We start from the raw sequence: 26,562 nt of genomic DNA, 5'->3' as shown, positions 1-26,562 counted from the left end.
GCCCAGCCCCCAGCCCCACACTGCCCGGGGCGCTGCGGAGCCGGGTGTCCCCGGAGCACCTGCGTCTCCCGGGGGGCGCGGGGCTCCGGGCTGCGCACGACGGCGGCATTTCCACCGTCCTCCGAGTCGCCGCACCCACACCGCAGGCTAGGGAAGCCGGTCGCGGGTGAATGCCAAGGTGAAACCTGGCCCTCCTGACCTGTGACCTCGGCGGGCTCCTCGCCATTCCTGGGGTTCAGCTTCGCCTTCATCAGGGAAACGGGCACTCCAGAACACACCCTCTCAGCGGGGGGGCGGGGGGGCGGGGGCAGCTGGCTGCCTGAGGCCCGGAGAAGGTGGCAGGCGGCTCCCTGCAGGCAGGGGACCAGGGGGACCCCGGGCCTGCCCTTGGCAGGAGCCCCACACCCGCCGAACGCACGGACACTCGCTGCGCCACGCAGAAACCTCTGTGCAAGCACCACACGCAGAGTGGGGCCACCGCCTGTCGGACGGTCGGTCCGAAAGTGGGCGTGTCCCCTGGTGTCACACACACGGACACTCATCTTTCTGTCTCTCTGTCGTCACTTCCAGAGACAGCAAAGAGCTGGCGCCCTGTCCCAGGGTCAGGTGTGCGCCCTCCCTGACGGTGGCGGGACAGGGGACCGTCTCCGAAACTCCTCGGTGCTGCACTGCGGACCCGTCTGTGGATTGCGCCCCTCTCAGACCCCGCTAGGGTCTTCCCTGGGCCTGTCTTCCTCTCCGACCTCTCACCCCCCCACCCCCAGATTCTTCTGTGGAAGCGTTTGGAGGCGGGGCCTCTGGGAGGAGGGGTCAGACGAGGTTGAGGGGCGGGGTGTGGATCAGGGCCCTGGCAGAGGGGGAGGGAGCGGAGCGAGGCAGGTCCCCTCCCACCCCTGGACCACGCGGAACCCATGGAAACTGCGGTCAGAGCGCACGCCAGAGCCACCAAGTCCGAGGTAAGACTGTCACTTGTTCTCTTTAGACTCCCGAGACAGGGACCTCCTGCTCCGTGACGGTGGGCCCTGAGCACCCCGGGGACAGACACAGGACGCGGGGCCGTCTCACGGCTCAGGCCTCAGCCCCATCACTGCGCAAACGGGGGAAAAACCCAGATTCACGTCAAACCCTGGACGGCGCGTCAGGGGGCGTGTCCTGAGCCCCCTCGACGCACCTGCCCGGTGAAGGAAGAGCCACGTCCGTCGGGGAGGTTTTGGGGGGCGGGGGGTACGCACGCGTGTTCATGACAGTACGAATTTTCCAAGAACTGCCTCCGGCTGCCAGAGAACCCCGAGACCGGGCACCCCGACCCCGTCAGGGTCTTCCCTGGGCTGTCCCCCTCTCCCACCTCTCACCTGTCATCCTCTCGGAACTGTCACAGGGTCAGAGGAGGGGAGAGGTGCGGGCTCCCTCCGAGAGGTCGAGGCCACCCGGCCCAGAGCGACCCAGAGACACACGCCTCTCTCCAGGGGACACACGGGCTGAGGCGGCGGCGAACGTCCGTTGGGGGAGGCGGCCTGTGCGTCTGTGCCCACGGACCCCGCGGGGCGGGCGCGGGTTCGAGGAACAGCCTTGACGACAGCAAAACCCCAAACCCCGGTCCGAGGGGGAAAGGAACCGCAGGGAGCTGAACGCACCCGCGCGTCACGGGCTGTCTCAGATGAGAAAAACGCAAAAAAAACGTTCACGTCTTCGGCAAACGGCGCTCCCAAGCTCGATGCTTTGGGGGAAAAGTCCCTCGCCCGAGACCGTCGTGAGTCTGCCATTAGCCCGAAGCACACAGGCAGAGATAAGTGCCCAGGCGCGTACGGAAGGGGGTGATTCTTTCCACTGTGTGGAATTTCAGTGAGTAAATGTTTCCCTACAATATCCGTAAATGCCACTAACACCCCAAGCCCGCCGCATTTAACTTATTTGCAGCTGGTTCTGTGTCATATTTAAAGTGAATCACTTTGCAACATTTGGGGGACTATTAAAAGCTGTGTGTGGCGGGAGGAATCTCACAGATAGCGGGGCAGGGAGGCAGAGGGCAGGGGCTTGTGGGCGCGCGGGGGCCTGGACCGCCGTCCTCCTGGGGCTCGCCCCCCGCCGCCGCCGCCGCCGCCCCGCTAACGGGTCGGAGCGAGGGCCTGATGCCCGAAGGGGCTCCTCTGACCGGGGGCAGCGTGCACACAGCCTGGCCGGACGAGGGCCACCGTCCAGGGGGGCGTGTGGGGAGGAGAGGTGTGACTACGGCGGCAGAGACACGTCACATCCCGGTGACCTGAGAGCCGTCCCTGGGTCCGGGTGGTCTGGGCCCGCTTTCCGCCAGCGCGGGGCGGGCGCTCTGTGTGTTCCTGTCCCGTCGCCGAGGTCACCAGTGCCTCCTGCAGGCAGCCGGGAGGAGACGCGCCGTGAAGGGAATGACCCCTGCGACTCGAGGGGAAGAATGGGGGGGCCCCCGCCCCCCGCTGCTACGTCTGCCCCCATCCACACAGGCTCCCAGGCGGGCCCCTCAGACGGTCCAAGCGGCGTCTCCGGGGCCGAGTGCCCTCGTGGGCCTGGGAGGTCCCACGGCCGTGGCCGGGCTGGGCGTCCCTCTCGGGGCACTGGTCTCAGCCCCTCAAGTTGCTCGGCCCGGTCAGTCCGGCCTCCAGGGCTGTGCTGTGCTGTACATGGTTCCAGCATATGGAGGGCTCCCCTTTTTTATTTGTTAAAAGATTTTACTTATTTATCTTTAAAGAGAGGGGAAGGGAGGTAGAAAGAGAGGGAGAAAAACATCAGCGTGTGGCTGCCTTTCGTATACCCCCAACTGGGGACCTGGCCCGAAACCCAGGCCTGTGCCCTGACTGGGAATTGAACCGGCAACCCTTTGGTTCGCAGGCTGGCGCTCAGTCCACTGAGTCCACTGAGTCCACTGAGCCACACCAGCCAGGGCAGCATCTGGAGGGCTTTTAAGCCTCTTTCTCCACCCCACCCCTGTGCGCAGGGTGCCCAGACCCTGACTCAGAAAGCAGCCTGCAGCAGGCGCTCACCACTCACCTCCCGTCAGCACCCCGGAGGGGCCTGGACTGCCTCGGTGTCTCAGAGGCAGTGCCAGCAGAGGCCCGGCTGCTGGATGGCCCAGACGCCCCGCCCGCCTCGCTGGCTGAGAAGGGAACCGGCGACCCTCTGGTTCGCAGGCTGGCGCTCAGCCCACTGAGTCCACTCAGCCACACCAGCCAGGGCGGTGTGGAGTCCACTGAGGACCCGTAACTCAGCTGCCACTAGAGACGCCAGGCGGACCCCAGCCGAGGACGGCAGAACCTCCCCGCAGAGCCCAGCCCGAGCTGCTGGTTTACGCTACCCTGAGATAAATGGCTACTGTTTCAAGTCGCCACATTTCCTGGCGGTTCTGCTGCAACTGTTAGCGTGACTCGTGACTCGGCGCAACTGTTTCACCATCTGTAAAATATCCGTACAATGGAGAGGGTAAGTGTCAGCCCGTCACGGAGCACTTGGGAGAGCCACAGTGGGTGGCCCTGTAAAAATGTATCGAGAAGGCAAAGTGCGAGGCTCCTGGGCAGAAACAGGAGCGAGAGAAGTCTGGCAACGGGGGCGGGGGCGGGGGGCTGGCCGAGGCTTCACGGATGAGCTGCTCCATTCGGCATCTTTTCCCAGAGCGGCAGAGCCCCTGCTGGGCCTGCCGCGGGGGGGGCGCTGAGGGCCCGCTGACTTCTGCCTCGTCTCCAAGGCGTTCTCGTTGCCAAGGCGCCGGGTCACCTGCTTCGGGACACAGGAAGCAGCCGGGAAGGGGAGCAAGCCTCCTCCTAAGGGCTGGAGGCGGAGACGAGGGCGGGGGCTGCTGCCTCTCGGGGCAGGTTCACCGTCACCTCCTGGTTGCACCCTGGGGCCAGGCCCACCCTCTTGACGACCTGGTTCCTCCCCTGTACGCTAGACGCCGCCCCGCCAGCTCAGCAGCCCAAAGGGGCAGGCGGGAGGTGGCAATGAGACGGCCCAGGCCAGGGACCCCCCCACCGAACCACCCCCCCACCCCGGGCCTGCCAGGGGGGGCCGTGGGCAGTTCTGCATTTCTGGGCATGTGCGCTTTTGTTCGCTCGCATGAACAAAGGACGCCCACAGAGGACCGGGGTGCCCGTGGAGGGGCGGCGGAGAGGCCTTCTGACAGTGTCACCGGTTGGTTGGCACGTTCCCGAAGTCACTGAAGGGCCGGACAAAGGCAGGGGCGGGTGGGCGGGCTGTTCGCGCCGGAGGCCGCTGCGTCGGGAGAACAAATGAGACGCGGGCACCCGGCACCGAGGTGAGCACCCACAGGTGTGCGTGGAGTGGCACTTCCGGCCTGCTCCCCATTGACCATCACCATGGAGACTGGGCGTCCACCGAACCGACTGGTGATGGACACGGGAAGATGCCCCTGGTCTGGCACCCAGCGGACGCCTGGGGCGCTCCGCCTGCTCGCCGGGGCCGGGGAGCGGGGCGCGCAGCTGCAGGGGCGCAGAGGGGGCCTGGCCGCACCCGCAGACGCCTCACACAGCCTGGCCTGGCCTGGCCCTGGGGGGAGGGGACGCCCCTCCTGCTCCAGGGGCGAGCAACCAACCGCGCCGGGTCCCTCGGGTGGAAGGCGGCCCTCCCTGGCGTCTCCTTTCACTCCAGACGGAGTGCCCTCCGTCCCCTTGCCCTTCCTCCACTCAGACCTGGGACACGCGGTCGGCGAAAGGAGGGCGGATTCCGGGGCTCCGAGGAGCCCGACCTGAGAACCGAGGCTTCGGCCGTCTGGGGGCGAGGGGGCGGGGCCTCCACCCTGAAGGGCGGAGAGAGTAGACGCTACTGAGCCCGCACATCTGCCCGGAAACACGCAGGGCGGGTGAGGGGGGCGGGGGGCAGCACGCTGCTCAGGCTCCCTCTGAACAAGAGTGGCCGACACCGTTAAGTACACGCTCGCACGGCCCCCCACCACCGCTGGTCACGTGAGGGTCCACCGGGGCCTTGGGAAGCTGACCCCGGGGGTGGGAGAGGGTCAGCGTGCTGGACCGTAAAGAGGGGTCAAGGGCTGCTACCCGGGGCCGCGAGGATGAGCCCCCCTGGGACACCGCGGGAGAGGTGACCTCACCGATGACCTCCCGGTGGCGTGTGGGCCCAAGTGCCTGAGAAGCCCAGACACGCCGGGGCAGGCAGCAGGTGGGCGGTTGCGGGGACGGAGGGCGGGGCACAGGGAGTGCCTGCTGGTGGGGGCGGGGCTTCCTTTGGGGACGGCGAGAAGACTGGGAACGCCCTAGATGCCCGGGCTGTGCGCTCTCGGGTTCCACTCAGGAGGGACTGTGAAACAAGGCACGTGGCACGTGGGCCAGGGGACCCGCTGCCAGCCCCGCCTGCCGTGCACGGGCCTGCCACTCTGGGCCGCCGGGCCTGCCACCCCGTGGCGTGACTTCTGGTCTGTCACGGCACCACCCCGTGCAGACGTGGGGGCCGCACTGGCGAGCAGGCGTGACTGCTCGCGGCGCCACCACGACGTGGAGTGGTCCTGTGAACGCTCCGTGTGGCACGAGGCCCCGGACCTGGGCCACAGGCAGGGAGGCCGCTCCGAGGCCGTGGGCGCCGTGGGCACAGTGCACGCCTGCGTCGACAGACCCTCTGCTGCACAGTGGTCCCTTCCCTGTCCAGACCCTCCCCACCCCCCGACCCCCTGAAGCCATGGGCCTCACGGTCAGGACAGCCCGCCACACCCTCCATCCCTGCAGACGGCTTCCTGCCTGCTCACCTCCGGGCCGCGGCTGCAGCGGCGGGGCCAGCCGCTCCCCTGGCTCAAGACACACGACCTCATCCCCACGACTAGACTCACACGCCCCATTTCAGCAGTGCCCCCCCCGCCCCCCCGCCTTCGGAGGGCGGCCCCTGCTCCCCGCCCCACCTCTGCCCTGGACCCTCGCTCCTCTGGGCGCTCACTGGGGTGAAGCTCACGTACAGACTCGACGTTTTAACGAGCGCCGCTTAGGGCTACTTGGTGCCTTCGCAGCGGCCACGCAACCACCGCCTGTCGCGTTCCAGAACGTTTCTGTCTCTCCCGAAGGAGACCCGGGACCCCTGTTCACACGTGGAAGCCCCGCCCCCCCAAGTGACCGGAAACGGACACCAGAGCTGGCTCTGTCCCCCTGCAGCACAGAGGTGGCCTTGGGGTGACAGGGAGGAGGCGGCTGACCAGTCCCCGGGAGGCCAGACCCCACCAGGGAGTGAATTTGCTGACACCCAGACCTTGGCTTTCAGCCTCCGGCACCTCGAGAGCCCGGAGCGGCTGTCGAAGCCCCGGCGTGTGGTGGTTCCTTACGGCCGCCCCACCAGCTGGCTTTGCCAAGGCCGTCCGGGTCGCCCTCAGCACCAGCAGCGGTTCCCCTGCCTCCTGCCTCTGGACACGCCCCTACTCTGAGTGTGTTGCACAACCAGTCCAACAGGCTGCCGCCTCCCGGTCCCGGCTCCTGCCGCTCAGCCTGACGTTTCGAAGGCTCGTCCACTCCGGGGCGCACGTCGGGGCTTCGTGCCTGTTCACGGCCGAGTAACAGCACCCGCTGGCCACAGAGACCACACGCTCCACGCATCCACCATGTCACGGTCCTGCCTGTGGCTGCCACGGAGACGGGTGTGCCCGCACCTGTCTGAACACCTGCTTCGCATTTTCCTGGGGCCTCTTCTCTCCCGGACCTTCAACTCGAGACGTCCTGCAGCTCTCGACAACGCACCCTGCGGTGACCACGCTGCAGGGGCGATGGGGTCCCTGTGCCGCCTCTGCTGACCCCGTCCCACTCCCTCCTGGACACACCCACCGGCGCTTGCCCGGGGCGCCCTGGCACCTACTGCCCTGGGCACCCCAGAGCTGCCCCCAGGCGGCCTGATGTGATGCCTCACCTCGCTTCTCTGCTCAAACCCTCGGAACGAAGCCCGGAGTCCTCCCGGGGCCACCGGCCTCCCTGACCCCTGACCCCCCCCCCCGAGCTCCCCGCCCCACCACGCTGCAGCCACGACGCTCTCCGTGCGGGTCCTGGAACGCAAGCCCGTCCCCGTCGCCCTGCCCCGTGTCCGCGCGCCGCCCCCCCTTCCTCTGAGCGAGCTGCCCCGCTGCAGGGCGCTGCCTGCCCCCAGCATCCGCAGCGCGCCCCGCTCCCCCAGCGCCCCTCCTCGACACACAGCCCACCCTCCCGGCACTGCCGGTGCCCCGGGCGCGGGCGGGGACGCCCCCTGTGCCGCCGTGACCCGGCTCCCGGGACAGTGTCCGACAGACACACGGCGTGTCCGTGCCGAACACGAGTGAACCTGAGCGGTTCGTGCGTGTCAGACGCTGCGGACGGAGAGATGGCCGAGGAGGGCGCAGGGCGGAGCACACGGTCGCAGAGCGGGATCGGGGCGGCAGGGAGATGTGCCAGGCACTGGAGAGCGCAGGGTGGGGGCGCGGAGCAGGGGCTCTCTCGGCCGGGCCTTGCGGGCTGAGTAGGAGTTGGGCAGATGGGGGGTGGGGAGACGGGCGTCGCGGGCGGGGGGACAGCACCAGCAGAGGCCCTGGGGTGGGGGTGGGGGCGAGAGGCTGTGAGCTGAGGGCTGGTGTTGCCGACAGCTCCTAGGAACCGGGAACGCTCGCCTTGGAGAAGTCTCACTGGGTGCTCACTCAGGTGCTGGGAGGAGGGGGTGATGGCCATCTTCATTTTAAGGTGATTTGAGAGCATCCGTCCCTTTCCAGAAGCGTCACAAACACGTGAGGCCGAGCTACGGCGGGAACCTGGGGTCTGACCTCGGCCACCCCGGGCTCCTGGGGAGCGGCGGGTGTGTGGGGGCCCGGATGGGTCTGCAAACTGGGGCTGCTACCAGTGCTGGGTGCAGCTGGCCCCTCTCACCTGGACACGCTCGGGGGCTGTGCGTGCCGAGTTGCAGCTCAGGGGGGCAGCCGCGCCGGGCAGCGTGTGGCCTGGCCCAGACCGAGTGCTTCCTCTCGGCTTCCCCGTGCATCATGCTGCGGTCCCCGGCCTGGGGGCGGAGATGAGGCCGGACAGGTGGGGGAGGGGGCGGGGGGGTGGTCAGTGGTGCTCCCCCGGGGCTGGAGCAGGGAGGGCAGAGGTCAGAGGGGGACACCAGTGCTCGCAGGCAGGGAGGGTGACCCCCCAATGCTTGTTACACTTTGCGGGGTCCAGCTGGCGCCCGGCCAGAGGGGGGGCTGGGAAGCAGAGCAGGGCAGTGTCCCCGCCGTGGACAGGTTCACGGGGGAAAGCGGAAGGAGCGAGGCGAGAGGTGAGAGGCGAGAGGTGGGAAGAACAGTTCCCAGGGCAGCGCCGGGAGAGGGGCGGGTGGGGCGGGCCCTGAGCAGCGGAGGAGGCTGCGGCAGCCGAGCCCCGCGGGCACAGGCCCGGAGGCCCGCCCCGCCCAGGGCACCGCCGCGGCGGCGGCACAGGAGCTGACTTCCCGGGGGCACTTGGAGGGGGCGTCTAGGCAGGCCTCGCGGAATCAGAGCGAGGAACGCCCGGGAGGTGTGAAAGGAATGAGTGTGAAGGTCACACGTAGAAGATGTGCCCAGAACCCACCTGGGGACCGGTGAGAGGGGACAGGGAGCAAAAAGGGCCGCGGAATCTTGGCTGAGGATCCGGAGACCGGGGCCGAGGGGCAGGCTGGCAGGGTGCTCCTGGGTGAGGGAGGGGGGCCGACGTCCAGCCAGCCTCCCACCAGCCAGAGGCCGTGGCCCGCGTCCCGGAGGCCAAGGCGGCCGCTGCCCCCTCCCCTTCCAGTGGCCAGCGCGGGTCAGACAGCCAAGGAGGGAGCTGCCGGCCTCGGGAGGGCCCGGGAGAGGCGGGTCCTTGGGGACGGCCTTTCTCCTGCCACTCACCCCCACCCCCGGCTCGGGAGGGAGGGGGCCCGCGGAGAACCGCACGCACAGCCGTGGGGCTGGGAACGGCAGGATATTTTAAGCAGCACATGGGGGAATTCGGCGTTGCCCTGGAGACGGGGCGGCTGCAGGCATGGGTGGCCGAGGCACATCTGTGCTCAGCAAGGGGCCTGCACGGGGGCGAAGGGGACCTCGCTGCGGCGGGGGTCCGAGTGCAAAGATGGAAGTGGCCGGGGCTGCCCCTGGGGTGGGCGGCTTTATGAGCCCCTGTCCTGCCCCATGAGGGCACTCACGGCCTCGAGGGGTCCTTGTGCCAGCCCTTGCCAGAGGTGACAGGAGGCTGTGCAGAGGGCGGGGTGCAATGCCGCCTCCTCACCTCCCTTGCCCTGGACACATGCTCCTTGTGATGTGGCCTCAGGCTCTGCAGCCCTCCAGTTTGTCTGGCCCTGGCCATTCCCCTGCCTCAGTCACCGGGGTGGCCTTCACCTCCGTCACATGGTAGCCGCCACCTCGGCAGGGCACCGGAGGGATGGCCGAGCCGGGCCCAGGCCTGGCCCGGTCTGAGGCTCAGGGGTCAGGACCTCGCTGGCAGAGGAGCGGATGAGGCCCGTGCCCGGGACGGGGGGCCCCTGAGCCTCCCGCCGGCGCTCACGTTCAGGCCGAGTGTGCCAGGTGGTGGCCGCGGCGGGCAGGAAATCTGCTCACCCGTCCCGGGATAGTGACTGAGTGACCCCCACGGCGAGGACACCGGTAACCGGGCCGCACGGTGGCCTCGCAAAGATGTCACCCCACCCCGACCCGGGAGCCTGTGAACGGGGGCGCATCTGAAAAGGAGACTTTGTGGATGTGACTAAATTCAGGGTCTTGAGTGGAGAACGTCCCGGGTGACCCGGGTGGGCCCTGATCTGCGGCAGCCATCCTCATCGGAGACAGAGGACAGGACAGGGACACACGCACAGTGAGGAGGCCGTGTGACGACAGGGCCGGTGGAGACGGCAGGGGAGAAGGTGTGGAGGGACGCGGCCACCAGCCCGGGGACCCCTGGAGCCCCGGGAGCCGGAGGAGGCAGGAAGGACCCTCCGCAGCTGCCGAGGCCGGGATGTTTGCCCTTCAGAACGGGGAGGGCAAACGTGTCTGGGCTTTAAGCCGCCCCGTGGGGCATCCCTGGTCACGCAGCCCCAGCACGCCCCAGCTTGACACCGCGAGCCGGTCTGTTCAGAAGGTCCACTCAGAGCACTTCCCAGGCAGGCGGAGCCCTGGACGGCCGCCATGCCCAGGGGCACGCCCGGCACTGAGCCCGTGGTGCAGACGAAGACCCGGGGCCTTGGGGGTCCAGGGCCAAGGACACGCCCCTCGAAGAAGGAGACCAGGAGTGTGACTCCGAGCCGTGCCCACGGGCGAGGCGTGAGCTTGGCGCCGGGACTCACACCGGACCCTGCGCTGGAGGACTCACACCCCCACGCTGGTCGACAGGCGTCTCGGGGACAGAGTGACGTCCGAGGGGCGGAGCCTTCCTTCCCAGACCACACCCCCGGGGCACGGCTGCTCTGGGTGGGGGCACGCGCCGGGACTGGCAGGGAGAGGAGCTCCGCGTGGCCCCCACACCCCTGACAAGGGCGGGCCAGCTCGGGCCGGCGCGGCCAACACACAGGGCCGCGGGGATTCCCCGGGGACCCCCGGCAGACGCCGCTTTGTGCCAACAGGTCTCGCCTCGGGGCCTGTGCGGGGCGGGCCCCCCGCCCCCCCCGCTGGTGCTGCGGCGCCCAGTCCAGGAAGGCGTGGCCACGCGCACCCGCGCCCTCTGACACCGCAAACATGTTCGGGGCGCTGACGGTTCTAGAACACGGGCTCCACGGGGCTGGTTTTCCCGCACGCAGGTGGCGATTGAGCCTCCGCAGTGACAGAAGCTGCACGTCATGGAGAAACAAAATGCACTTGTGGGTGGGGCCCCACGGTGGACGGGCACCGCACAGTGTGTGCGGGGGCCCCACGGCGAGCTGAGTGCCCGGCCCTCCTCCAGGGCACGGAGGGGGTGGGCTCAGGCCAGTCCCGGCCACGCGCCAGGGCCAAGCCCTGTGAGGACGGCACAGCGCCACCTGCTGGGACAGGACGCTGAGGTCCAGAGAGGGGACTGACCTGCCCAAGGTCACGCAGCCGCCCAGCGAGGAAGCCCCTGCTGGTGCTGGGCTGACACCCCACCCAGAGCCGCGGCCGGGCTCCCTTCCGCATGGAACGGCCAGACGGGGGCGGGGGACCCTCGGGAGCCAGCCGGCCCGGGTCCCCGGCGGGAGGAGCAGCTGCGTCTGAGCGGGGAGTTCTTGTTCCGGACTTCCCACGGGGGGGCGGGCGGGCCGGTCTCCCCCTCCACCCCCCACCCAGAAGAGCCGGATCTTCCTGCAGAATAAAGCCACAAACTCCTACGGGGCAAATGATCTGCCTGAGATTCCCTGGAATAAGGAATAAAGGCCAAGAGCAGTGCGTGTCGGAACTCAATTCTAGGATTCTGGAAGCCACCGGGGAGACTGGGGTCCCCTGCACCCCAATTCCCAGCGCTCGCGGAGAGTGGGAGCCTAGGGGAAGGGAACCCTCTGGGGCGTCTGGAGGGGGTAACTGCGGACTTTCATCCAGGCTCACCCCGGGAGCCCCCGGAGGCTGAAAACCGCCCGCCCCCCGCGATGCCGGTCCGTTCAGGCCCAAGCCCGCTCTCCTGTTTCAACAGACCAGGGGCCGCGAGGGACAGCTGCAGGGCCTCGCCCTCCCGTCCGCCGCAGGGGGCTGCTCGTGGCCCCGCCGGCCCTGGCCGCACACACCACCTCCAGACTGTGTCGGGGACAGTGGGGATGACAGACCGGCCAGGGGCCACTTGCTCGCTGTTCTCTGGAGGGACGCGGAAGGTTACAGGGAAAGCAGTAAGGTGACCACTACCCCCCAAGGTCGCACCGCTGCAGGGGGCTCCACAGTCTGTGAACGGCCCACCCGCTGGCCCAGCCCCCCTCCCCCTGGGACTCTGCTGCCCCCTGGTGGTGATCCAGGACCCAGGAGACGCGGAAGGAGGTTCCTGGGCTGCACTTTCCGAGGTGGGGAAGGGCCCTGTGGACTGACGGGGGGCGTCCAGGGCCAGGAGGACGCCCCACAGTGCCCAGACCGCCCCCCCTCCCCACGAGGTTCCCGTGAGCCAGGCTGTTGGGCTTCTCCAGCCGAGGCCCTGGCTTCTCTGCCGCCTCGGTTTTGAGCCGTGGCTGGGCCTCAGGACGTGTGCACTCGGGGTGCAGGCAAACCCCAGGCCGGCCCCTGGGCGCTCTCCCTCCCTTCTGGCCGCATTCCAGAGAAAGCGGGTGTCTGTCCACAGCAAGGACTTCTCTCTCCATTGGCTCGTCCCCCCGGGAGAAACTGCTGTCACAGGGGTCCCAAGGAGGCTGGCCCGAGCTGAGCTGTCCCCAAGGTCACATGCCGAAGCCCCAACCCCAGCACCTCAGGAGGTGACAGTATCTGGAGACTGGATCTTTAAAGAGGGGATTCAGGTTCCACGAGGCCAGCAGAGGGGCCCTACTCCCGTGCGACCCGTGTCACGAGAAGGGGAAGTTCGGACACACAGAGAGGCACAGCAGGGAGGGAGGTGCACCGAGGGACAACCGTGTGGGGACACGGGCAGAAGACGGCCGTCCGCACACCAGAGAGCGGGGCCCCGGGGCAGCCAGCCCTGCCCTCACCTGGGTCCCGGACTCTCAGCTTCCAGGACAGGGACAGTGAGGGTCGGTGGCATTTAGCTACAGCAGCCAGGGCTGACACGGGGCCCCACTCACCTCCAGCCGGTGATTCTGATAAAGCCACTCGTGCCGGGAGCCCATTTGTTCAGCTTTATTCTAAGCTATCAGCATGACGGCTTATCTGCACACCCCAGGTAGCAGTCACCGTGCGAGCACCCTTCACGCTTTCTGACCGCCTTCCAAAGCAGCACGATCACCCCCCCCCAACCCGTGTGGACGGGAACCTGGACGCGGGGCGCCGGCTCTGCAAAGCCAGGCCTGTGACATCAGAGGCTCTGGTGTTCCCGCCCCGCCGCTGGTCCCCAGCGTCCACACAGAGCCCACCGTTCCACCCCGGGCCCCGCTGGTGGGGATGCCAAGCGGCACAGACACCGTGGGGACAGGCACGGAGGCTCCTGGAGAAACCGCAACGAAGACCAGCTTACGGCCCACCACCCCGCCGCGGGGGTGCACTCTGGGAGCTGGGACCGGGGTCTTGAAGAGACAGCTGCAGCCCCTGTTCACCTCTGCAGACAGGTGAGCGCTGGGGACAGGTGAGTGCGGGGACAGGTGAGGAAGGGGTGTGTGCCCACCCGCGGGGAGGTGACTCGGCCTCAGGGAGTCCCGCCACCTGCGAGAACTCAGTGCGCGTGGCCAGCAGGACGCCGGGGGAAACAGGGCAGAGCAAGGAGCACCGGGTGTCGTCACTCACACGCGTGGAGCCCGAACGTAAAGCCGCACCCACAGAAGCAAAGCAGACGACACGCCGTGGCCGGGTCCTGGGGCGGGGCGTGCGGGGGGTTAGGGTTAGGGTTAGGGGGGAGTGCATGAGAGACCGCCGACCTTCAGCGCAAGGGGAGCGAGGTGGGGGGGCCAGCGCACCGCCGGGTGCCCGTGGTCCCCACTGAAGGTGCCGAGAGAGAGGAGGGGAGGGGGGCCGGGGACCCCGAGCCCAGGAATCGCCCTGCCCGGCCGGCCACCCACTGGCTTCATCCTCCCGTGTCCCAGAGGCCCCTGCGCGACAGACGGGCAGGCCTGCACCGGAGACTCTTGGCAGCGCCGACCCGCTTTGGCTCGAAAGGACGCAGACTCGGAGCGGTCCAGCCACGGCCGCCGGCGAGGAGGAGCGAGGGGAGGAAGGACGCTGGCTTGTGACCGCTCTGCGCCAGGAGAGGGCGGACGGGGCGCGTGGAGGCCCCCGCACAGGCGCGAGCACAGGGAAAGGCCGGCACGGGCTGCGGCGGGAAGTGAGCTCGTGTGGCGTGTGCGTGTGCGTGTGCTGTGTGAGCTCCACGCTCCGGGTCCCGGGACGCCGGGCGCCCGAGATGCCCCAGGGGCTTCATGTCCGTTTTGCCCGGATGCGCACGCGTGGCCGAGGAGCCGGTCAAGGTGGAAAGGGAGCTGGAACCTGGGGAAGGGCGGAGGAGGCCGAGGACCGGGGTGCCCCTCAGGCAGCGAGCAGGTGGGGGCGCGTCTCAGAGTGACAGATGACAGCACCGGCCAGGGGAGCAAGCTCGGGGACCCGGGCCTGCAGCATGCGGGTGGAAGGTGCTGTGGGCGGCACCCACACGCTCAGGGACACACACATGTGTGCACACACACACACACAGAACACGGGCACCCAGGTGGACAGCACAGGAGCCGGCAACACACAGGTGCACACGGCAACCGCCGGTGAGGAAGAGGGGAGGCGGAGAGCCCTAGGCAGACCCCGGCGGTGAACATGACCCGGAGGCCGCCTTGCCCAGACGCCCACGTTACGGTCAGGAAAACGCCAGGTTTTCCGAGGTCACGTGGCGGAGAGAAGGCTCTGAGCCTGCCCCTGACACACCTGGAGACTCCGACCTCAGGCATGCCAAGCCGCTCCTGGACGCCTCCCGCCGGCTGACACAGCCCTGCTCAGAGAAGCAAGGGGACACCCCCCGAGGCCCTGCAGGTCCTCCAGCTGCTGCTGAAGCAGGTCCCCACCGACGCGACCCTTGAAACACCAGGTCCTCCGGGCGAGCGGGAGCTGAGCAAGGGCAGGCACCTGTCCGGCAGAGGACGGCTGCCCCGGCCCCGCCCCCCAGCCACAGGTGGCCTGCTGCTCCCTGGGGCTGCCCGTGGGGCTGCCGGGGGCAGGCGGGAGACATGGCCTGGGGTCTGAGGGGCTGGTGCCCGGGGGGCTGGTGCCCAGAGGGGGTGCGGGGGCACCTGGCCCATCTGTCCCTCCTCACAGACCCCACGGAGACCTGTGGGGAGACAGTGCCCTGGGCTGCCAGCGCGGTTCCCACAGAGAAACCGGCCAGCCTTCCCGGACACCCGGCCCCAGCCTGCCGCCTTCCGACGGCGAGATGCCGGCAGGTCGGACGGAGGGGGCGATTCACGGTGTCTGCGTGTCAGCGTGAAGCGCTTCTGCCCGCGTAGGTGCTGCATTGTCTCTGCGTTACACGGCAGCCTGCTTCGGCGGCACATGGGGGCGCCGCAGACGTGCCGCCCGCACGCAGGAGAGGCAGGCGGCTCCCTCCCCAGCCCCCAGCGGTCGGCACGGACGTGGAGAAAGACCGGAGACGGGTCCGGACGAAAACCCAGCCCAGGGGTGTCCCATTCTCAGGGGGACAACGTTCAGAAGACCCACGACGGCTGGAAGGAAGGGTGGTCATGCTGCACGACCGGTTCCCAGCACATGCAGACATCATACATGTGACACACATGTGGGCAGAGCCTGACCGTCCGCCCGCGGCGGTAAACGTTGCTGTTAGGGGCGCTGTGCCGATCCCAGCACGTCGCCAACCCAGGGCCTCCACACCAGTCCGTTTCAACGGGAATGTAAAATATTCTAACAATCAAACCACCAGAAGATGACAGAGTGCAGCGACAACCCCCAGAAAACAAGAAACAAACGTACTAATCGTCACATTAAATCTAAATAGTGTCCACGTCACATGAAAGGGACCGTCAGAACAGATTTTCCCACAGCCGCCCAGTGGCGGGCAGGTCAAAAGGAGGGCGGGAAAAGATCCGGCCGCCAACGGGGACGGCCAGGGGTAAACAGGGACACTGGTGAGTGACGCAGGGGTCCATCCACGGCCCCGAGCGAGTGAGTGGGCAGCTGGCCCCAGAGACGGTGAACAAGCCGTCGCATCTGCTCTCGGTCATCGGTGCCACTAGCCCGGAACACGCCGTTGCGTCAGAGGGCAGGCCCCAAACGACCCGGCGTTCCCAACACCCCGGTGGACAAGGGCACGGCGCACACTGTGCGCACACAGCGCACAGTCAGAAGCTCGCCATGCCACGGATGACGGCAGCAGTAACGCCAGTCCCCGCCGGTCCCCGCCTGCCTGTGCCAGGCACCACCGCGCCGACCACTTCACGCTTGGAAAACCAGCCAATCGTGACCCCTGGCTGGGGCGTGCACTACGACCCCGCCCCCTGTTTAACAAGTGAGGAAACCGAGGCGCAGCGGGGCCACGTAACAGGGCCACGTAACCGGCCCACGTACATCCTGGTGAGGCTGGGGTTTGGGCGCAAGCCCTGGGCCTCCGCCGGCCCCTCGCCCACGCCGACCGTCGGAGGTGAAAACTCACGGTCAGTTACGCCCGAGGGGCGAGACCCTCCCGTGCCCACTGCCCCGGAGAAAAGCCCGCCTGTGGCCTCCCGCGCGGGGTCGCCCAGCCCCCCACGGGCGCCCGTGAGGATGAGTGTGTGTAGGGGGGCTGCCCTGAGCCCCACCTCCCTGAACTCGGTGGCTCTCTGTGCACCCGTGGGCCCCCTGGGCGCACTGGGAGGCCCCGGGCGGAGCAGGCGGCTCTCCCGGTGGGTCCCAGCCCCGACCTGGCCCTGCTCGGACTGTGGACATGGCAAACTCGTCCCTGGCTCCCCCCACCGCCTCGTCAGAGGAAGTGGTCTCCCGTCCCTGGAGCAGGACTGGGTGGGGATTTGCATCCTGCCCAGGTGCCCCCTCCCAGGCTCCTGTGCCCAGTGGCTGCCACCTAGTGGCTGAGGCGGGCATCGCAGGCCGGGACCCTCCTGCAAGGACAGGGGTCCTCTGACATCAGGGCTCCCTGACGGGGCCCAGGCAGACGCTGGAGGGGGTTGTAATGGGACGGCTGCTGCACGGAAGTGCTGGTCTAGTCCGCTGGGGGTGTCCTTCTGGCCCCAACTGACTTGGCTGGGGCCGCGGGCCTGTGTGACCGGGGGAAAGTGGCCCAGCCCCTCTGAGCTCAGGCCTGCCAGGCACTACCTCAGGGAGGGGGGCTGAGATCGTCGGAACCAGAGCCTGCCCGGCCCTGTCCCCTTGAGCAGTGGGGGCGGGGGGGGAGGTTGTTGGAGCACAGGGGGGATTCGCCTGGATGGGACAGGAGTGGGGGGAGAGTAGCTGAGGACCAGCCCGAAGGGCTGGCAGCCAGCCAGGAAAGACAAGCTGGCCAGGCCGAGGCCCCCCTGGGCCTCCCTGGGCCTCCTGGGCCCACGGGCGTGCCCCTCGCACGCAGAGGAGAGGGTCAAACCTGCTCAACGTGGGGCCTCCCATCTCCCCACGCCCAGGGGTCAGCGGGACCACCGACACGCAGGTGCTCCTGGGCACCTGGGACTCTGCATTCCTAACAAGTGCCAGGGGGCCACTCCGATGCAGCTGCTCCGTGGGCCACACTCTGGGCAGCATGCCCTTCCTGGGGGTCAAGTTCTCGAGCTCCAGCTGCAGCCACATCCCCGCACCCCCAGAGAAGGCTCCAGAGAACACAGAGCTCCTGGCTCCCGGGCGGGGCCCGAGCACCTGCATTCCTGACGAGTTCCCAGGTGACGCCGCTGCTGGCTGGGGCAGCACGTCTGGGGGACCCCTGCCCCCACTCAGGCCGGCTCACTCGGAATCCAGGGCGGGTGTCGTAGAGCCCCGGCCCCCGGGTCATTCTGAGACCCCCGACTGCCCCCCTGCCTCCTCCTCCCGGTCTGCCCACGCGGGTCTCACGGTGTTTCCACCGTCTCAGCAGACAGAACAGGGCAGAACCCCAACGCAGCAGACCTGAGCCGCCGGGCCAGCCACGCGCCCTCTGCAGCCCCAAGAACGTGGCCAGGAGCGGCACTGCCTCGCCGGGTGTGGTCCCCAGTGGGAGCCAGCGGTGCCGCGGGCGTCCTCGCCATCGGGGCCCCGGGCGAGCCGAGCGCCGGAAGTCCAGGCAGTCACGTCGGAGGACGGTTTGCTGCATCTGTGTGACAGAGGTCACGGCCGCTGAGCTGAGGGCCACCGAGGGGTCTGTGCTGGGCTTTGGGGGTGAGCCAAGTGTCTGGGTGAGGGGGTGCACGGGGACCACCCCCGGGGCGCCCTGCATCTGTCCAGGCTCAGTCCCTGTACGGTCAGGCCGGGGGTCCACCACAGAGCCCCTGGCGCTGGTCCGTGGGCCAAACAAGCAGTGCAGAGTGAAGATTTTCCTGGGCGCCTCTCGTCTGGGTGGCCTGGGGCTCTGTCTCCATGGAGGGCAGATGCCCTGGGTCCTGCCGGTCAGCCACTCATGCCCCAGGCAAGGGCAACGGAGATGACCCGGGCCCTCCGCAGCGGCTGCTGGAAACGAGAGCCCTCATTTTGCCCGGAAGGAGGAAGAAAGGTCGGACGGGCAGATGGTGGCCTTGTTTGAGGAGCGCAGGAGGAGCTGGGAGAAATGGAGCATCTTTCTGAAGTCACGGCCAGAGGCCAGGCCCCGTGACGGCCACCTGGAACCACCAGGAGGCCCGGCCAGGCTGCGTGCCCCCGGGGAACGAGAGACCGCTCCGGGGTCAGATGCGAGGCCCTGGGCACATCCCACCCCAGCCCCCCAGCCCCCCTGCACTGCTCAGCAGGGAGCCAGAGCCCTGGACCAAGCCCCGCCCCCGCTGCTCGCTGGCTCTGTGACCCGGAGCCAGTCCCTCAGCCTCTCTGAGCCACCTCTCTTCACGCCAACAAGGAGACAACCGGAGACCTTCGAGGGCGGGTCCAAGCTACAGTCAGTCATGCACCGTCTGGCCAGCACCTACTCCGTGCGGCGGCCGCAGGAGCCTTGCAATCGCCGAGTCGTCTACTCCTCCCCCAGGCAGGGTTGTGCCAGCAGACTGCGGTTGCCCACACGGCACAGGAGGGGAAACCGAGGCACGGAAGGTCGGGAGAGAGTGAAAGGGCTGGAAAAGAGCCCAGTGGCCGGGTGAGGGGATGCTGGTTACGTGCCCACCCAGGTCCTGGCACAGGTGGCGGAAGTCGGGCGTTCCAGACTCCGCGCCCCTCCCAGCGCCCGGGGGCCACGCAGGCCTGGCCCGGCTCACGCAGTAAAAGGACGTCCGTCCCGCCCTCGGCCCTGCACCCCAGAGGTCAGTCAGCCACAAGGGGGCGGTGGCGGTGTAGGCTTTCGGGTCAGCACGGTGCAAGGGACAGGCACCCACAGCCTGGTGCCATTCCTCAGGCCTCAGCCAAGTTGAGCTTGATTTTTGTCCTTTGTAACCAAGAGGCCTCACGGGTACAAGAGGTAACATTCCTCGCTGACTCAGCTTGGACCTGGTACGAGTTCTGGGAGCTCAGAAGGGGAAGAGTGCTCTGAGGGCAGGCTGGAACCCCGGCCAGGGACCCCAGGGTGGCCGGTATATACTGCACAGTTACGCCTAATTGTGCGTTGAGAATCAGTGGCCTTGGGCAAATCCTGTCCACTCCAAAGTCGTCATAAATTTTGGTTCTTCCTCCAAACATCCCAAACCTTCACTCAGATGATGGCTTATAGTTTACATGCTGAGCTGCTCCGGCTGAGCCATGGAGGCGCCGGGGGGGGGGGGGCGGTGTTGTTCAGATGGGTGGGCACTATGGAAACACGAAGGAGGCTGTTCCTTAGGACACACTGTGAGGACGCGGCCAGCTGCCTACCCCCACATCTGCTGTCGACTTAAAACAGCAGGTTTCCGGAATAAAGGCTCTCAGCCTCCCTAGAGACTATGTTATGGCCAATAATCCATAGTTGGAAACACCGTGGACACTGCGTGTCCTTACAATGAGTGTGGCTTGCTTTTTCCTGAACTGGAATGCAGATGTGATGGGTGGAATCGAAGCAGCCACCTTGAGTCATGAGGCAGCCTGTGAAGAATGGCGGAACAGGAAGAATGGCAGTGTCTAGGTCCCCATGAGCCGGAAGCCCCCACCCCAGCTCCGGACTTCCTCCCTCTGTTTTCTTTAATACGACACAGAAACAAACCTCTATCCCATGTAAGCCATGGCTCTTTTGTATTTTCCCTGTCATATGCTGCTGAACCGAATCTCAGCTGACGCAGGCGTTGTGGAGAAAAAAAGCAATGCATCTAGGACGCTCCAGCCGAGGGTGAGTGATGGCAAAGGGGAGGCCGGTATCTTCCTCCTTCAGGAGAGGAGTGGAGGTCTGCGTGCTCATGCACACTTGAGAGCAGTCTGTCTATTAGGGCTTTGCAGCAAGGCTTTTCGAAGACGCTAGTTTCCGCCCCGGAGCAGCCTCTCTCTCTCTCCGAGCTGGGTTCCCACCGACGGCTGGATTGACGGCGGGGCAGCCTTCTGCGTGGTGCTCGGGAGCCCCGGGCATGCCGCCCTCGCTCGCGGGGACCGCTCCTCCCCGGTGAAGGGGACCTGCGGTTTTCTTGTTGTTCCATAACAACTGCGTTTTGTCGCTCTAATTTTAGCGGCAAATGTTTTTGTTCCAATCAGCGATCATTTTGGAAAGCCAGACTGCTGAAAGAGCGGCTTGGCACGCAGAGTGACAAGCAATTTTTAAACAGCAGAAGACGGATGATTTTTAACCATGCGGAATTCTAAATCTGTTTCTCGACGGTTAACACTCATTAGGGAGTAATGAGCCATCTTAAGTCCGAGTCCATCCCACTGACTCCAGCCCGGCAGGCGTTTGCGGCGGGCCTACTGCGTGCCGGGTCAGGTCATGGGGAGCCCGGTCAGGGGAGGGGGACACAAGGCGGGGACGGGCCTGCTCAGCCCCGCCCCGCCCCAGACTCCAGACCTGCCAGGGCAGTGCAGGGCCGGGAGCCCGGCTGGGCCGCAGACACAGGCGGGTCTCCGAGGGGCTACCCTTCCTCCGTCAGCGTCGGACCTCAGGGCACCAGGCTGAGCACCCAGCAGATCAAGGTGCGGCCAGGGTGCCCGCACCAGACACAGAGCTGCCGCCTCTGACCTCCCCCAAACCCCGTCACGGCAGGCAGCCGAGTGCCTCGGACACCCGGGGCTCGCCTCACGGGGCAAGGGTCAGGCCGAGGCGTCCCTTCTCCTTCCCCAGCTGTGACGCAAGGGTGGCTCTGCCCCCTGCCATCCAGGGCCGGCCCCTCGGGGTTTGCCGGCTCACGGGTGGGGGGCGGGGGGAGGAGGACACATGAGACGCACAGCGCACCCCGGCCCCGAGGCTGGAGAACGCAGCAGCTCCGGGTGACAGAACCCCAGGCCTCCGCTCCTGGCGGGAGGAGGGTGGCCCCGATTCCCTCGCAGCCCCGCTGGTGCCACCGCCACCCGCCCACCCGGCGCTGCTCAGACGTGTCCCCGTTGGGATGATGAACGACACACGCGAGTGTCCCGGCAGTGAGACTCCTCCGAGGACTGTCCGAGAGCGAAGCTGGCACCCCGGGGACAAGAACTAGGTCAGGTCGTCACCGGGAACTGTGCCTGCTCCAGCGCACGGGGCAGAGCATGGCCCCGTGCCGCGTGGGGGCCGCACACTCCCCGGGGCTGGCACTGGGCGCACGCACGGCACATGCACTGCACACCCGGGCACACGCGGGGCCCCTCCAGCCCCCTCGAGGACCCGTGGAATGACACGTGTGCCCACGTGTGCCTGCATGCATGTCCACACACAAGCATACCGGTGCGTGCAAAGCACACGTGCACGTGTGTGCAACTCCCGTGCTGCTGCGGTGCGGCTCGTGACCGCACAAGCGCTCCGAGTGCCAGGGGGAGATGCGCCAGCACCTTGGGGCCCTGCAGGCGCAGCAGGCCGGGTGCCTGCAGCTGGAGTGGGCTCCTCCTCCTCCTCCCCTTCCTCCGCCTCCGTCTCCACGCCGGCTCTGGCTGTGGGGCGATGGCAGCTGGGCGGCACGACCTGGGCCTCCCCCGCCGGGCTGGTGTGTGGCGGGGGCCGGGGGTGGGTGGGTGGAGATGGACCCTCCTCAGCCAGGTACCGGGGTCAGACCAAGCCCCCATCGCGGGCCGAGGGCAGGTTCCAGTCTCCGCTCCGGGACACCAGTTGTGCGACTTAGAGCCAGGCTACCGCCCCTCCTCTCCCGGGGAGCCCTCCTGGGAAACGGAGCCAGCCCAGCCCTGTCCCCGCCGACAGAAAGCCCGCAGTGCGCACCCAGGCTCAGGACGGCCACCGGGCGTCCCTGCTGACCTGCCCGGCGGGTCCCCTCTGAGCCCATCGGTCAGGGTTGGGCGCCTGCAGGTTGGTGTCCAGCTTAAAGGTCGAGGCAGGCCCCGGTGGCCGAGGAGACCCCTCCGGACTGGTTTATACTGTCCTCTTTCTACCTCCCTGCACCGGCCCGGTTCCCTATGGGGCCGGACTCGACGTGCACAGCCACGCGGCGGTTCACAAAGCACAGAGCCAGCGCCGCCCCAAAGAAGACGCGCGAGGAGCCGGCGAGTACAGGAAAGGTTCCCGGGGAAACGCAGACCGTGCCGCGGGGAGCTCGCACCACCCCCGCCCGCCGGGACGGGAGGATGTGGGGAAGGCGGAACTTTCTGTGCTGCCGGCGGGGCGTCCGACGGTGCAGCGGCCGGGGGAACAGGCGGGCGGGTCCTCCACGGGCTGAACAGCGAGCGGCCACGGGACTCAGCATCTCCCCGAGCGCCCCCCCCCCCCGAGGGTGTCTGCCCCCAAACTGAACAGGGGCGTTCGAACAAAAGCTCGTAGGCTCAGAGGTGGCACCTCGGATGGCAAGGGCCGACAGCCAGCGTCCCTCCCGTGAGCGGGTCTGACAGCCAGCCTGCTCCGTTCCGGCAGCCTTCCACGACGGATGCCCCCAGCCCCCAGCGGCCCTGCCGTGGACCCACCCCCCTTGACACTGCCGGCCCCCAGGGCAGGAGCCCGTGGCTCACGCCGGTGGAGCAGCGCGTCCACGGCCACAGAGCAAGGCGTCCTCGAAGCCCCGCTCCAGGCCGGTGACCTCGCAAGGAGTCCAGTGTCAGCGTGTCCCTTGGCCTGGGGCTGCGGGCCTGCTCTCCTGAGCAGCGGCCGGGCCCTGCAGCTGACCCACGGGCCCCCCGAATGCTGGAGGGTCAGCGTGCAGCCTGCTCAGGCTGCAGGACAGTCACTGCCCTGGACTCAGATGACAGAATGCCCCCCCACCCCGGGAGGGGACTGCGCAGGAAGGACAGAAGGGAAGGTGTCCGCAGGAGCATGTCAGGTTGCGGCCCCACCTCTTCACCCCAGTTAGGGACTGAACCGTGTGCCCCAGATCCATAGGCTGACGCTGCAGCCCCCACTGTGGCTGCTTGGAGAGGGGCCTTGAGGGGGGTGATGAGGGTTCAGCGAGGTCATAGGGTGGGGCCTTTCCTGTAGGGTTGGCGTCCTTATAGAAAGGGACAGGCCACAGGAGGACGCAGGGAGAGGACAGCTGTCCGCTGCCCACCCCGGACCTGGGACCCGCAGCCTCCTGGACTGTTGCTTGCCCTCCGGGCTGTCACATTTACCCTGGGGGCCCTGCCAGGCCACTGAGACACTCTCTCCTGTCCACAGCCACCGCCCGGTGCAGGAGTGAGGCCTCCCCCACGCCCCTGAGTCTGAGCCCCGGCACCCCCGTCGGCGCAGAATGCAGGGCCGGAGCGTGGGCTGCGCAGGGCGACTTCCCGACAGACAGAGCCCCACGTGCTGTAGCGGCAGGAGGGTCCGTGGGGAAGCAGGGCAGGGCCGGCCCCAGCATCCCAGGTTGCTGTGGTAACCAGGGCTGACCATCCCCTAGGCCCCCAGCTGGGAGGGGCGGGAGGGGAGGGCCTGGCTCCCAGAGCGTCACCACCAAGGACTGGACCCTCCTGAGGGCCCCCACGGAACTCTAGTCTGGGGGTGGGCCCGAGCGTGGAAAGCGGCACCTAAAACGCACAGCAGCTGCTTGGAGGCCCGGGGTGGGGGCACCCAGGAGGCGAGGCTGCGAGCGCCTTTTAATAAAATGGCGTAGAAGGAGGGAGGGGGGCGGGTGGGGCTCTGCCCGGGGCGGTGGACAAAAGCGCCGTCCCTCGCAGCCGGGACGAGGCCTCCTTTGTTCGGGGACAGCCAGTCACTCCCTCCGAGGCCAGCCCTTTGGCGGCTGATTAATATTTCAGATTGCAACCGTGCTCACAGCAGCGCTGGCCTGTATTTTCAAATGTCCTAAAGATAACAGGAAAACAGGCTATTTTGGAACCAGCCACGCCTGTGGTGACGTCTGGCAGAGGTTTGTGCCCACCGTGACTAATGGGACTTGGGTTCAGGAGCGGGGCTCGGCGAGCCCCTGCCCCGAAGGGGCCGCCCAGAGACGCCCAGAAACGAGGCTGATGGGCCCACCCCACCCCCGACTTCCCTGACTCCCAGGGGAGGGCTCCGGGCTGGGCGAAAGCAGGCTGCTGGCCTCCCTGCTGGAGGGACACCCGCAGCCGCTGTCCCCTTTCCTCTGCTGGCCGTGGCACCCCACTGTCCTAGGCAGGCCGTCCCCCCCCGGCACCCGGACCCGGCCAGCCACACTTCCTAGGCACACGCATTCCTTAGCCGCAGCGACTGGTTCTGGGTGGGTCTGGGCGTGACTCGAGGCCACTGGGCCGGGGCCCACCCTGGGCGTTTGCTAAGCGGGCAGGAAGGAGCCGCTCTCTCTCTGGTGCGCTTGGACCTCGGACACTAGAAGCCCAGCTGCTGCACGACCACCCCGAGAGCGGAGCTGGCCAGGGAACAAAGCTGTCACGGGGGGACCAGCGCCTGGAGACGGAGAGAAAGCTCCCTGGAGACACGACACACCTGGATCCAGCTATACCTGAAGCCAGTATTCTGGCCTCTTTAATTATGCAAGCTGATCAATTCCCTTTTGGGGGCCAGGAGTGCTGTAGGGAGCCTGGAGGTTTTGTCATCTCCAATGAAAGGAATGACCAAGACCGGGACAGCCCCTGAGCTGTGGGCAGGGGGGAAGCACACAGAGGCCCTGGGCCAGGGGTCCAGGGCAGGTTTCTATGAACTAAGGGTTGTCACCCTCTCCCCCCCGTGCTCCCCTTCTCTGGGCAGTGTCTGCACTGGGTCCCTGCCCGAGGGCTACGGATCCAGAGGTCCCTGGGGTCAGGTGACTCAGATTCCCACCCCGGGCCTGCACCTCCAGAAAAGCAGAGGACACTCCTGCCATGACCACAGGTCTCTCCTGGGGGCTGGACAACAGTGGGGTGCCCACGTTCCCACTAGGGGACAAGTGAGGACCCTGGAACCCTGCTGCGACAGCCCCAGGCCAAGAGGACCGGAGGGACAGAGGGCCTCACCCCCAAAAGGATGACCCGGAGCCCCACCCACAGCCCAGATGCACTCGTGGGTGTTGGGAGAGGCCAGGACAGAGCCCGACACAGTTTGGCGATGGGAGAAGGGGCACACGGGGACTTGGGGTGCCGGTTACACAGAGCGGGGGGCTGTTTCACAACCACTCACTGAGGGACACATGGATGGGGCGGGAATGTTTCTGTGTGTTCGTGGTGCTTTGCGCAAACAAACAAGAACACAACACTCTCACGAGCGCCGCACTGAACTGTCCCATCCACGCAGCAGACGGGAAGCGGAGGCAGCGAAGGCAGAGGCCGGTCATGGGTCACGGAGTGAGGAGCCTGACCACGAGAAGTCGCCCCCGGACGCCCGCCTCTCGGTGCCCACCTGTGGCACCCAGGTGACGCGACTGGGCCTGGACGACGTGAGTGGGGAGCCAGCGCCCTCCCAGGGGGCAGGGTCCCTGCTCACACCGGCCCTGCACCTGCCGGCCGGCGCCCGCACAGGTGCATGCAGCAGCGCCACCAGCCACGGCGAGCGTGGCCACTCCCCACGCGTGGCCTGAGCTGGGGTGCCACCCAAAGCCAGCAGAGGGACACGCAGACCAGGATCTGCCTTCCACGATTCTCAAGAGATTTAGACTCAGTCTCTCGGCAACCAGTGTTAAAACGGTCTTCCACAAGGCTACACCGTGACTCCCAGGGCCCAGGTCGGTTTTGCCGCGTGAACACCGACCGCCCTGAGCGGTTTTCACGGGGATGCGGCAGGGCGCAGTTCCCGGGGAGGGCCTGGGCAAGGCCCGCCGTGGCTCGGAGCCGCCTGTCTACGAGACCGGCGAGGAGGCCTCGGGCACTTCGTCAGCCCAAGAGCCTTTTCTCTGACGGCTGGACCGTGCGACCCAGGTGTTCCCAGACCTGTGCGGAGCAGCCCCTTCCCCGGAAGCTTCCGCGCCGCCCTGCACTGGTTTCGGTTGCTCCGAAACCCGGCCGGATCCCGGACCGAGGCACCAGCCGACCCCCCATCACCACCACCCCCGCCCCGCACGCACCCCGGGCCCGCCACCGCCGCCCGGGCCTCGCCGAGGCCGCCTCACCTGCCTGGCTGTCCTGGGGCCGGTACTGCACCTCCTCCACGCACTCGGCCGGGAACCACCCGATGTGGCCGCGGGCACTGCCTTCCCAGAAGCCCCCTTCGCCGATGCTCAGAACTAGAGACAAGGGGACAGGGTGGAGTTAGTGCGGGGGGAGGGGGGCAGGGCAGGAGGGCCTGGGGGTGAGCGGGAGGAGGGCGCTGGCCACAGCAGTGAGGCCAAAATGTCATTGGCCAGGCTCCGGTCCCTTTGCCACCGACCACTCTTCCTTTGGCCGTGGACGAGGGGACCAGGCAGCGTCCCGGGGGAGGACAGTGCCGAGGGTGTTAGCACTGCAGCCCCAGTGTCCCCTCTGCCTGGCAGGCCTCAGGACAGACTGAGAGCCTCTTCACAGCCCACACCACATCCCATGGCCACTCTGTCCCACCGACACGGGACAGTGGGAAGCGGGCGGGGGGGCAG

General features: G+C 67.6%; 1 protein-coding gene across 2 annotated transcripts in view; it reads right to left on the bottom strand.

The window, feature by feature from the left end:
* Positions 1-26,562, bottom strand: part of SHANK2 (SH3 and multiple ankyrin repeat domains 2) — a 297,330-nt gene that overhangs the window by 150,327 nt on the left and 120,441 nt on the right. For both annotated transcript variants that reach the window (XM_045854859.1, XM_045854860.1), the window contains one exon: positions 26,104-26,217. In XM_045854859.1, the coding sequence (XP_045710815.1) occupies positions 26,104-26,217 (114 nt within the window). The remainder of the gene's footprint in view (positions 1-26,103; positions 26,218-26,562) is intronic.

This window comes from Phyllostomus hastatus, unplaced genomic scaffold, assembly GCF_019186645.2.
Source record: "Phyllostomus hastatus isolate PE091 unplaced genomic scaffold, TTU_PhHast_1.1 phas_scaffold_11, whole genome shotgun sequence".
Lineage (NCBI taxonomy): Eukaryota > Metazoa > Chordata > Mammalia > Chiroptera > Phyllostomidae > Phyllostomus > Phyllostomus hastatus.
Note: the sequence above shows the minus strand (reverse complement) of the source record. Positions and strands in the feature narration are given on the sequence as shown.